The following is a 13112-nucleotide window of genomic DNA, read 5'->3' as shown; positions in this document are numbered from 1 at the left end:
TAAATCAAGTGAGTCCAAACGATCCATCTGTATGGAGTTTCTTCATGCATATCTACCAATAGACATGGTTCGCATGTCTCAATCTTTTCAAAAACGAGTGAGTCCAAAGATCCATCAACATGGAGCTTCTTCATGCGTTTTATACCAATATGACTCAAATGGCAGTGCCACAAGTATGTGGTACTATCATTACTATTTTATATCTTTTGGCATGAACATGTGTATCACTACGATCGAGATTCAATGAACCATTCATTTTAGGTGCAAGACCATTGAAGGTATTATTCAAATAGACAGAGTAACCATTATTCTCCTTAAATGAATAACCGTATTGCGATAAACATAATCCAATCATGTCTATGCTCAACGCAAACACCAAATAACAATTATTTAGGTTTAACACCAATCTCGATGGTAGAGGGAGCATGCGATGCTTGATCACATCAACCTTGGAAACACTTCCAACACATATCGTCATCTCACCTTTAGCTAGTCTCCGTTTATTCCGTAGCCTTTTATTTCGAGTTACCAACACTTAGCAACCGAACCGGTATCTAATACCCTGGTGCTACTAGGAGTACTAGTAAAGTACACATTAATATAATGTATATCCAATATACTTCTGTCGACCTTGCCTACCTTCTCATCTACCAAGTATCTAGGGTAGTTCTGCTTCAGTGACCGTTCCCCTCATTACAGAAGCATTTAGTCTCGGGTTTGGGTTCAACCTTGGGTTTCTTCACTAGAGCAGCAACTGATTTGCCGTTTCATGAAGTATCCCTTCTTTCCCTTGCCCTTCTTGAAACTAGTGGTTTTACTAACCATCAACAATTGATGCTCCTACTTGATTTCTACTTTCGTGGTGTCAAACATCGCGAATAGCTCAAGGATCATCATATCTATCCCTGATTTGTTATAGTTCATCACGAAGCTCTAGTAGCTTGGTGGCAGTGACTTTGGAGAACCATCACTATCTCATCTGGAAGATTAACTCCCACTCGATTCAAGCGATTGTAGTACTCAGACAATCTGAGCACATGCTCAACGGTTGAGCTTTTCTCCCTTAGTTTGCAGGCTTAAGAAACTTGTCAGAGGTCTCATACCTCTTGACGTGGGCACTAGTCTGAAATCCCAATTTCAGTCTTTGGAACATCTCACATGTTCTGCGACGTTTCAAAAACGTCTTCGGTGCCTCAATTCTATACCGTTTTAACATTACGCACTGAACTATCACGTAGTCATCAAAACGTGTATGTCAGATGTTCGCAACATCCACAAACGACGCTCGAGGTTCAGCACACCGAGCGGTGCATTAAGGACATAAGCCTTCTGTGCAGCAATGAGGACAATCCTCAGTTTACGGACCCAGTCCGCATAATTGCTACTATCAACTTTCAACTAAATTTTCTCTAGGAACATATCTTAAACAGTAGAACTAAAGCGTAAGCTACGACATAATTTGCAAAGACCTTCTGACTATGTTCATGATAATTAAGTTCATCTAATCAAATTATTTAATGAACTCCCACTCAGATAGACATCCCTCTAGTCATCTAAGTGATACATGATCCGAGTCAACTAGGCCGTGTCCGATCATCACGTGAGACGGACTAGTCATCATCGGTGAACATCTCCATGTTGATCGTATCTACTATACGACTCATGTTCGACCTTTCGGCCTCTTGTGTTCCGAGGCCATGTCTGTACATGCTAGGCTCGTCAAGTCAACCTAAGTGTTTCGCATGTGTAAATCTGGCTTACACCCGTTGTATGCGAACGTTAGAATCTATCACACCCGATCATCACGTGGTGCTTCGAAACAACGAACCTTCGCAACGGTGCACAGTTAGGGGGAACACGTCTCTTGAAATTTTAGTGAGGGATCATCTTATTTATGCTACCGTCGTTCTAAGCAAATAAGATGTAAACATGACAAACATCACATGCAAATCATAAAGTGACATGATATGGCCAATATCATCTTGCGCCTTTGATCTCCATCTTCGAGGCGCGGCATGATCACCTTCGTCACCGGCATGACACCATGATCCATCATCATGATCTCCATCATCGTGTCTTCATGAAGTTGTCTCGCCAACTATTACTTCTACTACTATGGCTAACGGTTAGCAATAAAGTAAAGTAATTACATGGCGGTTTTCATTGACACGCAGGTCATACAATAAATTAAGACAACTCCTATGGCTCCTGCCGGTTGTCATACTCATCGACATACAAGTCGTGATTCCTATTACAAGAACATGATCAATCTCATACATCACATATATATAATTCATCACATCCTTTTGGCCATATCACATCACATAGCATACCCTGCAAAAACAAGTTAGACGTCCTCTAATTGTTGTTGCATGTTTTACGTGGCTGCTATGGGTTTCTAGCAAGAACGTTTCTTACCTACGCAAAAGCCACAACGGTGATATGCCAATTGCTATTTACCCTTCATAAGGACCCTCTTCATCGAATCCGATCCGACTAAAGTGGGAGAGACAGACACCCGCTAGCCACCTTATGCATCAAGTGCATGTCAGTCGGTGGAACCTGTCTCACGTAAGAGTACGTGTAAGGTCGGTCCGGGCCGCTTCATCCCACAATGCCGCCGAATCAAGATAAGACTAGTAACGGCAAGCAAATTGAACAAATCATCGCCCACAACTACTTTGTGTTCTACTCGTGCATAGAATCTACGCATAGACCTGGCTCATGATGCCACTGTTGGGGAACGTAGCAATAATTCAAATTTTTCTACGCATCACCAAGAACAATCTATGGAGTCTTCTAGCAACGAGAGGGAAAAGAGTGCATCTACATACCCTTGTAGATCGCGAGCGGAAGCGTTCAAGTGAACGGGGTTGATGGAGTCGTACTCGTCGTGATCCAAATCACCGATGACCGAGCGCCGAACGGACGGCACCTCCGCGTTCAACACACGTACGGTTGGGAAGACGTCTCCTCCTTCTTGATCCAGCAAGGGGAGGGAGAGGTTGATGGAGATCCAGCAGCACGACGGCGTGGTGGTGGAAGCAGCGGGGATCTCGGCAGGGCTTCGCCAAGCTCAGCGAGAGGGAGAGGTGTCACGGGAGGGAGAGGGAGGCGCCAGGGGCTTGGGGTGCTGCTCCCATGCGCCTCCCCACTATATATAGGGGTGGAGGGGGCTGGTTTCTTGCCCTCCAAGTCCATTGGGGCGTTGGCAAAGGTGGGGGGAAGAAATCCCATCATTTCCCTTCCCCACCGATTGTTATCCCCCTTTTTAGGGATCTTGATCTTATCCCTTCGGGATATGATCTTATTCCTTCTAAGGTGGGATCTTGGTGCGCCTTGACCAGGGGTGTGGGGCCTTGCCCCCACTACCCACGTTCATGTGGGTCCCCCCATGCAGGTGGGCCCCACTTCAGAACCTTCTAGAACCTTCCCGGTACAATACCGAAAAATCCCGAACATTTTCCGGTGGCCAAAATAGGACTTCCCATATATAAATCTTTACCTCCGGACCATTCCGGAACTCCTCGTGACGTCCGGGATCTCATCCGGGACTCCGAACAACTTTCGGTTAACCGCATACTAATATCTCTACAACTCTAGCGTCACCGAACCTTAAGTGTGTAGACCCTACGGGTTCGGGAGACATGCAGACATGACCGAGACGACTCTCCGGTCAATAACCAACAGCGGGATCTGGATACCCATGTTGGCTCCCACATGTTCCACGATGATCTCATCGGATGAACCACGATGTCGAGGATTCAATCAATCCCGTATACAATTCCCTTTGTCAATCGGTACGTTACTTGCCCGAGATTCGATCGTCGGTATCCCAATACCTTGTTCAATCTCGTTACCGGCAAGTCACTTTACTCGTACCGTAATGCATGATCCCGTGACCAAACACTTGGTCACATTGAGCTCATTATGATGATGCATTACCGAGTGGGCCCAGAGATACCTCTCCGTCATACGGAGTGACAAATCCCAGTCTCGATTCGTGCCAACCCAACAGACACTTTCGGAGATACCCGTAGTGCACCTTTATAGCCACCCAGTTACGTTGTGACGTTTGGCACACCCAAAGCACTCCTATGGTATCCGGGAGTTGCATAATCTCATGGTCTAAGGAAATGATACTTGACATTTGGAAAAGCTCTAGCAAACGAACTACACGATCTTGTGCTATGCTTAGGATTGGGTCTTGTCCATCACATCATTCTCCTAATGATGTGATCCCGTTATCAATGACATCCAATGTCCATAGTCAGAAAACCATGACTATCTGTTGATCAACGAGCTAGTCAACTAGAGGCTCACTAGGGACATGTTGTGGTCTATGTATTCACACATGTATTACGGTTTCCAGTTAATACAATTATAGCATGAACAACAGACAATTATCATGAACAAGGAAATACAATAATAACCATTTTATTATTGCCTCTAGGGCATATTTCCAACAAATAGATCGGTTGTATTTTTCATTGTCTTGCATACAACCTCCGACTAAAATGATCAAAAAGGAAAGAAAATCAACTTCCATGTTATTCACTTTTTTATTCGAGATAATCCTGAGTGACACCTCCACTAATATACCAAAATTTGACCACCATTTTTTCCTTAATTTTGCCAAATTTGGTGACTGATTAAGTTCTTTGAGAGATGAAACACGCATAAGGAATCCACAAAACAACACATCACCAAAATCGGAATACTAAAAACAATAATGTGAATTTATGGCCAGTAATAGCTATAAATTGATTAGATATATGCAATAATCGATAAAAAGAAATGAATGAAGTGGACGAAAAACACGCTACGTTTTAGACACTTCACTAATCTTAATGTCTTCTGTGGCTTTGTTAACGATAATAACCAACATATCGACAATGATGTTTAAAAAAATGAGTAAAGAATCCCCTTGTCGAATGCCATTTGTGGTCTGCAAGAATGACCTAATTTCATCATTCGGTTTAGTGGCTACGCTAACCTTTTAGACAATTTTAGCCACCCATACTCCCGAATAGAAGAAACCTCTTTCGTCAAAAAATTCTTCTTGTAAAAAGGATTGGAGTACATGACCATAAGCTTTCTCAAAATCGATTTTGCATTACTTGTTCTAATTTTTCAGTGGGAGCTCGTGTATATGTCTCATGTAAAATAACTACTCCTTCCACAATGCAGAGACTTGGAAAAATGCCATTTATGTTAGTTGTATGACTTTAAGAACAACCACGACAACATGATTAGTGCTTAGTTTGTGAATATTTTAACTAGGAAGACAACTACGAGTTGGGCCATGGCTCCCCCATGTTGTAAACATTCTTAAACCATCCCTAAACAGTATGTCGGGTTGATGAGTTTAGTCAATAAATTCTTATTTATGCCGTACTTCAATGCTTTTACATGTTTCATTGGCTCCCCTTTAAGACTAGTCATAGTGGGAGTAACTTAGATAGTAACATAAGGCTAGTCATAGTGGGAGTAACTTAGATAATAACATAACACATCCTAATAAAAAATTGCTTATGTGACATGTGGAGTTAATGAGGAGAGAGATGCCTGTGGTAACATAATATGTTACTGTAACATAACACACCCCGAGGTAAAATGAGTCTATATCTCAATTAATAAAGGCTTGCATGTTACTATCCATATGTTACTACCCATTATAAAGGTAGTAACATAGACTAGTAACATATACATGTTACTAGTCTAAGTTACTCCCCACTATGACTAGCCTAACACATCCCAAGATAAATTTGCTTATGTGGCATGGAGTTAATGAGGAGAGAGATGCTTGTGGTAACATAATATGTTACTGTAACATAACACACCCCGAGGTAAAATGAGTCTATATCTCAATTAATGAAGGCTCGCATGTTACCATACATATGTTACTACCCATTATGAAGGTAGTAACATAGACTAGTAACATATATATGTTACTAGTCTATTACTCACCACTATGACCAGCCTAACAAAATTTCTTGCTCCGTTCCTGATTTTAACACCCTCATTTAACAAACTAACAGACAAAAATCTGAATTGTTGAAACCTAATGACCTAAGGGCCTTCCGAAAGAAGAGCTATTACCCCACATAATTTACACTACGAAGAGATAACACAACCTTATGGAAGTAATAAAAAAAGCTAGCAAACTAAACAGGGAAACCATCCAGACTTGACAATTTATTACTCCCTCTTTTCTAAAATACTCGTCATGATTTTAGTTACAGAGGGAGTATGTTGCATCGGAGAAGGCAGATGTCTTGCTTCCTATTGTTGAACGAAGATCGGCGCTTAAAATCAAGGACTTAGAACAGTTTTGCTAAAACACATATAGATGTGCCGTAAGTATTGCACATCTAAGTCCTATGACATTGATCTTACGTTGAGATTCGTGTGGATATTTTCTTTTTTTTTCTTTTCTTTTTATACTTGATTCACTCACTTAGATGGACAATAACTAGAGCACATTTAGATGTACCCTAGACACACCCGACTTAGAAATACAAAATGTCAGTCGATCCAGCAAATAGGCGGATCCTCACACCTTGATCAATATTTAAGTATACAGACAAAACTTTATTTTTGAAATACTTCTGTATTCAAAATTTTAACACACATTGCATATACACTTCCTTTTTTCACATCTTCTTGACTTACAGTTAAAGGGTGATTTAGTCTAATTTCATCCAAACCAGGTTACATTGACATGATGATAATCATTACAGAACTTACACGGCAATTTGCTGGTCTAACCCTAGTTAATGTCTGCAACAAAGTGTACTACACAAACGAACAAGCAAGAGGATACTAGAGACATCTCAAACCAACAGACCCACAGGCCACACATAACCAATGGCCGGTGTTTTCCACGCCCCCACCGCCCGTCCCCGCCTGCCTCTCGTGCTCGCCTGCCTCTCCCCGACCACACGAAAGCTCCACGTCACCCGCCCGGCCGCCTCCGCGATGGACGAGGCGTCGGCGAGCGCTCCAGGCGCCAAGAAGACGACCACCGTGTTCGTGGCCGGCTCGACGGGGAAAACCGGCAAGCGCGTCGTGGCGAAGCTGCTGGAGAAGGGCTTCGGCGTCGTCGCCGGCACGACGGACGTGGGCAGGGCCCGCGGAAGCCTGCCTCAGGACCCCAACCTCCAGCTCGTTAGTTCATCTCTACTTCAGTACAGTCGCATTCCTACTCTTCTGCCAGTAGTCATGCCGTGAGACGCGTGTCGGCTGAATCCTGAATTGCAGGTCAGGGCCGACGTGACGGAGGGCGCCGACAAGCTGGCCGAGGCCGTGCGCGGCGTCGACGCCGTCGTCTGCGCGACGGGCTTCCGGCGGTCCTTTGATCCCTTTGCTCCCTGGAAGGTTTGTCCGCAACCGAAGTAGGAGTTCAGTTTCTTGCCTGAATGGTTCTGAACTTCTGATTGACATGCTCTTGCCCATGTAAAAAGAGTTAAGCTTTGCTCCTGCAAGTGATAGCTAGCTGAAAATTATGCTACTGCAGGTGGACAACTTGGGGACAGTGAACCTTGTGGAAGCATGCCGAAAGGCTGGAGTTACAAGATTCGTGCTCGTGAGCTCCATTTTAGTGAATGGGGCCGCGATGGGCCAACTTCTGAATCCAGCCTACATCGTGCTCAATCTGTTCGGCTTGGTGCTCGTTGCGAAGCTGCAGGCGGAGAAATACATCAGGGGATCAGGAATAAATTACACAATTGTGAGGCCTGGAGGGCTCACAGAACAGCCGCCCACTGGGAACATTGTCATGGAGCCAGAGGTAAGCAATAGCCCGCAGAATTCTTCTCCATGGAACCTTGCTCTTCGAGAGATTGTTGCTCATACAACCAAACATACGATGTTCATTTGTGAATTATTTGCAGGACACTCTCTACGAGGGCTCCATATCGAGAGACCAGGTTGCAGAAGTGGCTGTGGAAGCATTGTTATGCCCGGAGGAGTCTTCCTACAAGGTCGTCGAGATCGTCACCCGAGCTGATGCTCCAAGCCGCCCCCTCAAGGACATGTTTGCTTCTATTAAACAGAAATGAGTTCTTGAGCCTAATTAGATAGGGACTAGTAGTAATGTGCCTAATACGGCGTCAGTCAAGTGTGTTGTTCTTCTAACTTGCAAGTCGTGGTTCATCTATTGAATTCAGAAGTATAAAACCTACCGTGTTTCGTCTGTGGAACTTCTTGCCGTAAAAACCTACAGTGTTGGTTTAGCCAAAGAGAGCCCACGACATCCCATCATATTCATTCAGTGCTCGACCGCATGGTTGGAAATTGGTTGCACGTTGGAAAATAAAAAATGGGTGTACAACACAACAATAGGAGAGAAGACACATGAATAGAGTGTTGTGTCATCTTGAATGCCACCACATGATTGCACGATATATGTGATTCAGTTCCACGCATGAGGTTGGAGTTGACGAAACAATTCCTACGAATTCTGATGGAAAAGAATCCTAAGAAAAAAATATATCCTATAAGCTGCGATCTACGAATCAAACAACACACGTACAATATCTTGGGCGACGCTTCCCCACCGTCAGATCAACCCCCATCGAATGTCCGCAACACCGATGATATTTCCGAAAGCGTCCCTCATTTCACAACGGCCACCAACATGGCCGGTCTGCAACACCGGTGATGTTTTCAAAACATGGGCGATGTTGCAATCCGGCGACCTGCGTCATCAGCGCCTTCACAACCGACGATGTTTCCGCAACAATTGACATGTTAAAACCAGTGCACCAAACATACATGTTTTCGAAACATACTGGTAGTTGAAACATCACTGTCGGCATCCAGCCCTGCGCGGCCGGCACACAGCACCCCGGTAGCGGGGCTTGTAGCACAAGGCCACGGCGAAACCCCTTTTGTAGCGGCGGCGCAATGTCCCTTGCATCCATGAGGCCATCGCCTTGAAGCGGCACACGGGCTTCCGACGACAAGAGCTTCGGTGGGCGGCGGGCGGTACCTCCATGCCCGGTCCCCCTTCGCTCGCAGTAGCGTGTCTGAGGTGCGGCGGAGCGGCATTTGGGTAGAAGAAGAGGACAGGAGTGCGAGATATTGGGATGAACAAGTGGACATGAGAAGACTCATGTTTCTGAGAGAAAGTGGGGTCCATGGGACACGCGTTAAGCAAACGAGGCAGTCCACGCGTGACATGTTTTCAGCCGGCTGAATGCAAGCATTTCCGTATTTCTACGGATCAGATCCTCTAAATTTTCATAAAACCATTGAATTCGAATAAAAAAGGCCCTGGTGTGTTGAATCCACCCATCTAAAACAAATCATTATATTCAGTCCACCTCCCTGGTTGTCGCACGATAGACGGACGCGCTTCCTCCACCGTCTATATTCTTCCCCAAAACCGGCGACATTTTGCTCCCCTTCCAAAAGTACACAGCGCACACCACCACACCTCGAGATCTCTCCAAATCGTTCGTCCATGGCGATGCAACAGACCAGGGACCCCACCGCCAAGCTCCCCTCCGCCTCCCCCTTCGCCAGCGCCAGCCCTCCTCCCCCATACCACCACCACCACTACGGCACCTTCTCCCCTCCGCCGCCGCCGCCCGTCGCTGCAGCCGCCTACGACCCCTCCCTGAAAGGTCAGCGCTCCTTCTCTCGAACTGCCCACCAGCTCCTGCTCTTCTCCGTGGAGACTGAAACGACTCCTTGTGTGTGCGCGTCTGTGTCTTGGCGCGCAGGGCGCAGTGCTCAGGGCGTTGTTGCTTTCCCGTGCACTATCCAGCAGCAGGTCTTGGTGGAGGGCCTCCCAGTCCGGGAGCCGCGGCTGCCGTTCTGCGGCGTCGGCGTCGGCGGGGCTTTGTAAGTGCCCTTCCTTTTGGTGGTGTTTGTCTCCATTGCGATCGGTGTGGCAAAGCTTGAAGTAGGTAACAGTATGAGCACTTGGTTGCTACTTGGTATGTGAATGGGGGATTGCACAAGTAACTGTTTCATCAACAAATTGGGCGAGCAGCATTTGGAGGATATGCTCCAGGTCCAAAACATGCCATCCTTGCTAGTGAGAATTTGTAATCAAATGGTACTGGAATTGGATTATGATATAAGTTGATACAACAGAAGAGGATTATCCTAAACTGGCATAGTTAATTCTGGAATGTGTTGTGCTACTGTGCTGCTGTCTACTCCCTCCGTCCCATAATATAAGAGCGTTTTTTACACACTGCTGCTGTCTACTAGTGTAAAAAACGCTCTTATATTATGGGACGGAGTAGTAGTAAACTGCCATCTTTTAGCATCGGTATAATATTCATATTAAGGAGTTTGTGCAAGTTCATTGTTCTTACCTGCAAATTTAAAATGAAAGGACAATCAATCCATATTAAAGACTTTAGGTTGGTTTTGTTTTGAAGGTTCTTACTAGGGTTCTTCTTGGCTGCAATTCCCTGGTATATTGGTGCTTTTCTTCTATTCTTTGTTGCTTTGGATCACCGGGAGAAGCCTGGATTGATTGCCTGCACAGTTGCTGTAAGTACTCCATTTTCTAAAGCTTATCACATACTAGCATTTTCTTCCGGTGCAGAAGAAACAGGCTGTTGTTTGTCTTTTGTATAAAATGAACTGAAAACACTTAGATACTCATTAATGTTTCCTTACACGAATGCTTCCTGTAAAGTTGATTTCATAAAGCTGTGTGATCTTTGTTTCTGTAACTGAAAGTGCTTCTATCTGAAAAAAAGCAAAAAACTAAACGTGTTTCTTCTTCAGTTCAAAAAATATACCACTAGCACCGTTGACCTTTTTGTTAGTTACTCATGATGTGGTTGAGAAGTGCAACAAAAATCATCCATTAAGGGTCATTTTGAAATGTTAGTAGTAAGCAACGATGAACACAACATCCTACATCTGCGCTAGGATATTGACTTGTTAGCATATGTTCCCTTGGTTATTATACCTAGAAACAAAAACCAACCCAGCTGGAACAGTTGAAATAACATGGAGCTGCATCATTTTTGAGAATTTAGAGCTACGAGCTACAATATCAGAAATTGTCGCATGAGACATGAACATAGAACAAACGAGTAGTCTCGCTTACCATGAGTGGCTTCATCCATGCACTTCTCCGCTTGAGTGTGGACGTGCTGAACCCACTTTTCTAAAAATGCATTTTAAACACGTTTTAAAATGTAAAAATATTCAAAAGAAAATTCCACGCATACATCTTCGCAACATGTGTGCGCGGCACAAAGTTTTGTGAAAAAAATGTCTTTTGGTTTTGCCTCCGCAAAAAAGACAAATTTCAGTGCTTCTAAGTAGCGTTCCGCGACACATTTTTTTGTCTTTTTTTGCACAGGCCAAAGAAAAAGTTGTTTTTCCGCGAAACTTTCTGCGCGCACATGGAGTGTGAAGATGTATGCATGAGACTTTTTTCAGAATTTTTTGACATTTAGAAATAAGTTTTCCAAAGTGGGTTCATATGCCCATGGGTTCATCCATTCACTTCTCCGCTTATCATATGGCTTGATGTATATGCCTTTGGTTTAGTTTATGTCGAATGGTACATCTACAATGGCATGTCGCAATAGAAAGTTTGCCTCTCTCGACCTGAATGTTACACGGAGAGTTGTGCCAAAGAGATTGGGTCAATTGAACTGTTGAGATCGAGCTCGATGCCTGATGTTGTGTAGTGCATTTAAATAATTCCAGTTTTTGTTGGCTATAACGGAAGATTCTCCTGCAGGGCATTTTTGCAGTAGTCCCTTTCGTGCTCAATGGCATAAGAATGCGTCCGTTCTTTTTTTGAGAGCGAATGCGTCCTTTCTGGTGACGCTGGAACCTGGAAGTCGTCAATCCAGATTCTTAACGGCCTTATTCTGTCATGCTGGAAGTCGGCAATCCAAACCCACATGTTCCTCACCATATTTGTCATGTCTATAGTTGTACTATATACAGTTCATCCATGTGAATAACACAATCGATTATCCTATATCATTCACAGGGGCGTACATATGTGATCTGTGTGTTGAATTGTTAGTCCGGAAATTTATTTTCTGAGATATAGTAATATGTTGTAACTGTGGTAGCAAGATCGTTTGTTTTGAAGAGAAAGATTTTTTATTGTGAAATAAAATTTTAATAGAAAATTGTACTCCCTCCACTCACAAATATTAGATGTTTTGGATATTTTAATATGAACTAAATACAAATTGAAATGAGTGAACAAACACACTAAAATGTGTCTATATTCATCCGCTTTAGAAAAAATAAGTACTACTACATCTTATATTTGTGAACGGAGGGGCTATCTTAAAAAAACGTTGCTTGTGTCTGGTAACCGACGATGATGGTTCCAAAGGGTTCCAAAGTCACGGGAATAAAAGTAGAGATACTTTATCTCAGTGTATTTACCTCACAAATATAGCAATCAATCTTTTTATAATAACTCAACGTATAAATCACGGACACATAGCTATTCTGTCAATTTAAGCAATGACAGCAAATCTATGGTTTATAAACAAAACATAATCTTACTTGTCTATTTGTTTTGTATCAAGATTTGTCATGGTACGTTCTCCTCACACCTCCCATCACCCCTTTCATGCTGGTTCCCGGAACCCCCCCCCCCCCCCCCCAACTACCACCAGATTCGCTCGACCCTCCCTGTTGGTCTTTTTCGGTCCACCCTACCTTATTTTTCCTCTCCACGCCCCTCCCTTGGTTTGGAATGATCTAAATTAAATCGGTAAATGCGCACGTGCAACGCACATTAATATTTAGACAATATATTAATTACACGCGGATATTAGGTATGCCAATATTTGGTATGATATTAATTGCACGTTAAACACGTTTAACGCTCGCCATTGGAGCAGTCTAGGTCGTTGGATTGACTTAGTTTGATGGCCGAGATCAGTTAGATCTGCCTCTTTGGGTTTTTTTATATTGGTATATACTAGAAATTATGTGCTACATTAATTGGACCAAATTTTATGAGAGCCATCTACTGCATTAACTCAATCAAAACCAAATCTTGTCAAGACCTTAACTAAAACAACTTTCCTTGTCTTTCCATACACATACCCAAATCAAACTAATTCTTACCAAACTATCAACTAAATCAAAAT

The 13112-nt window shown here is 43.6% G+C and overlaps 2 protein-coding genes across 2 annotated transcripts; both read left to right on the top strand.

The window, feature by feature from the left end:
- Positions 1-6833: 6833 nt before the first annotated feature.
- Positions 6834-8199, top strand: LOC123165439 (uncharacterized protein At2g34460, chloroplastic). The gene is made up of 4 exons (XM_044583082.1): positions 6834-7170; positions 7264-7380; positions 7520-7792; positions 7896-8199. The coding sequence occupies exons 1-4, from the start codon at positions 6871-6873 to the stop codon at positions 8061-8063; spliced, it is 858 nt and encodes a 285-aa protein (XP_044439017.1). The 5' UTR covers positions 6834-6870; the 3' UTR covers positions 8064-8199.
- A 1135-nt stretch (positions 8200-9334) lies between these two features.
- Positions 9335-12062, top strand: LOC123169560 (60S ribosomal protein L18a-like protein). The gene is made up of 4 exons (XM_044587426.1): positions 9335-9632; positions 9732-9852; positions 10401-10515; positions 11729-12062. The coding sequence occupies exons 1-4, from the start codon at positions 9470-9472 to the stop codon at positions 11789-11791; spliced, it is 462 nt and encodes a 153-aa protein (XP_044443361.1). The 5' UTR covers positions 9335-9469; the 3' UTR covers positions 11792-12062.
- Positions 12063-13112: the final 1050 nt, after the last annotated feature.

The sequence above is a fragment of the Triticum aestivum genome, chromosome 7D, assembly GCF_018294505.1.
Source record: "Triticum aestivum cultivar Chinese Spring chromosome 7D, IWGSC CS RefSeq v2.1, whole genome shotgun sequence".
In the NCBI taxonomy this organism is placed as follows: domain Eukaryota; kingdom Viridiplantae; phylum Streptophyta; class Magnoliopsida; order Poales; family Poaceae; genus Triticum; species Triticum aestivum.
Note: the sequence above shows the minus strand (reverse complement) of the source record. Positions and strands in the feature narration are given on the sequence as shown.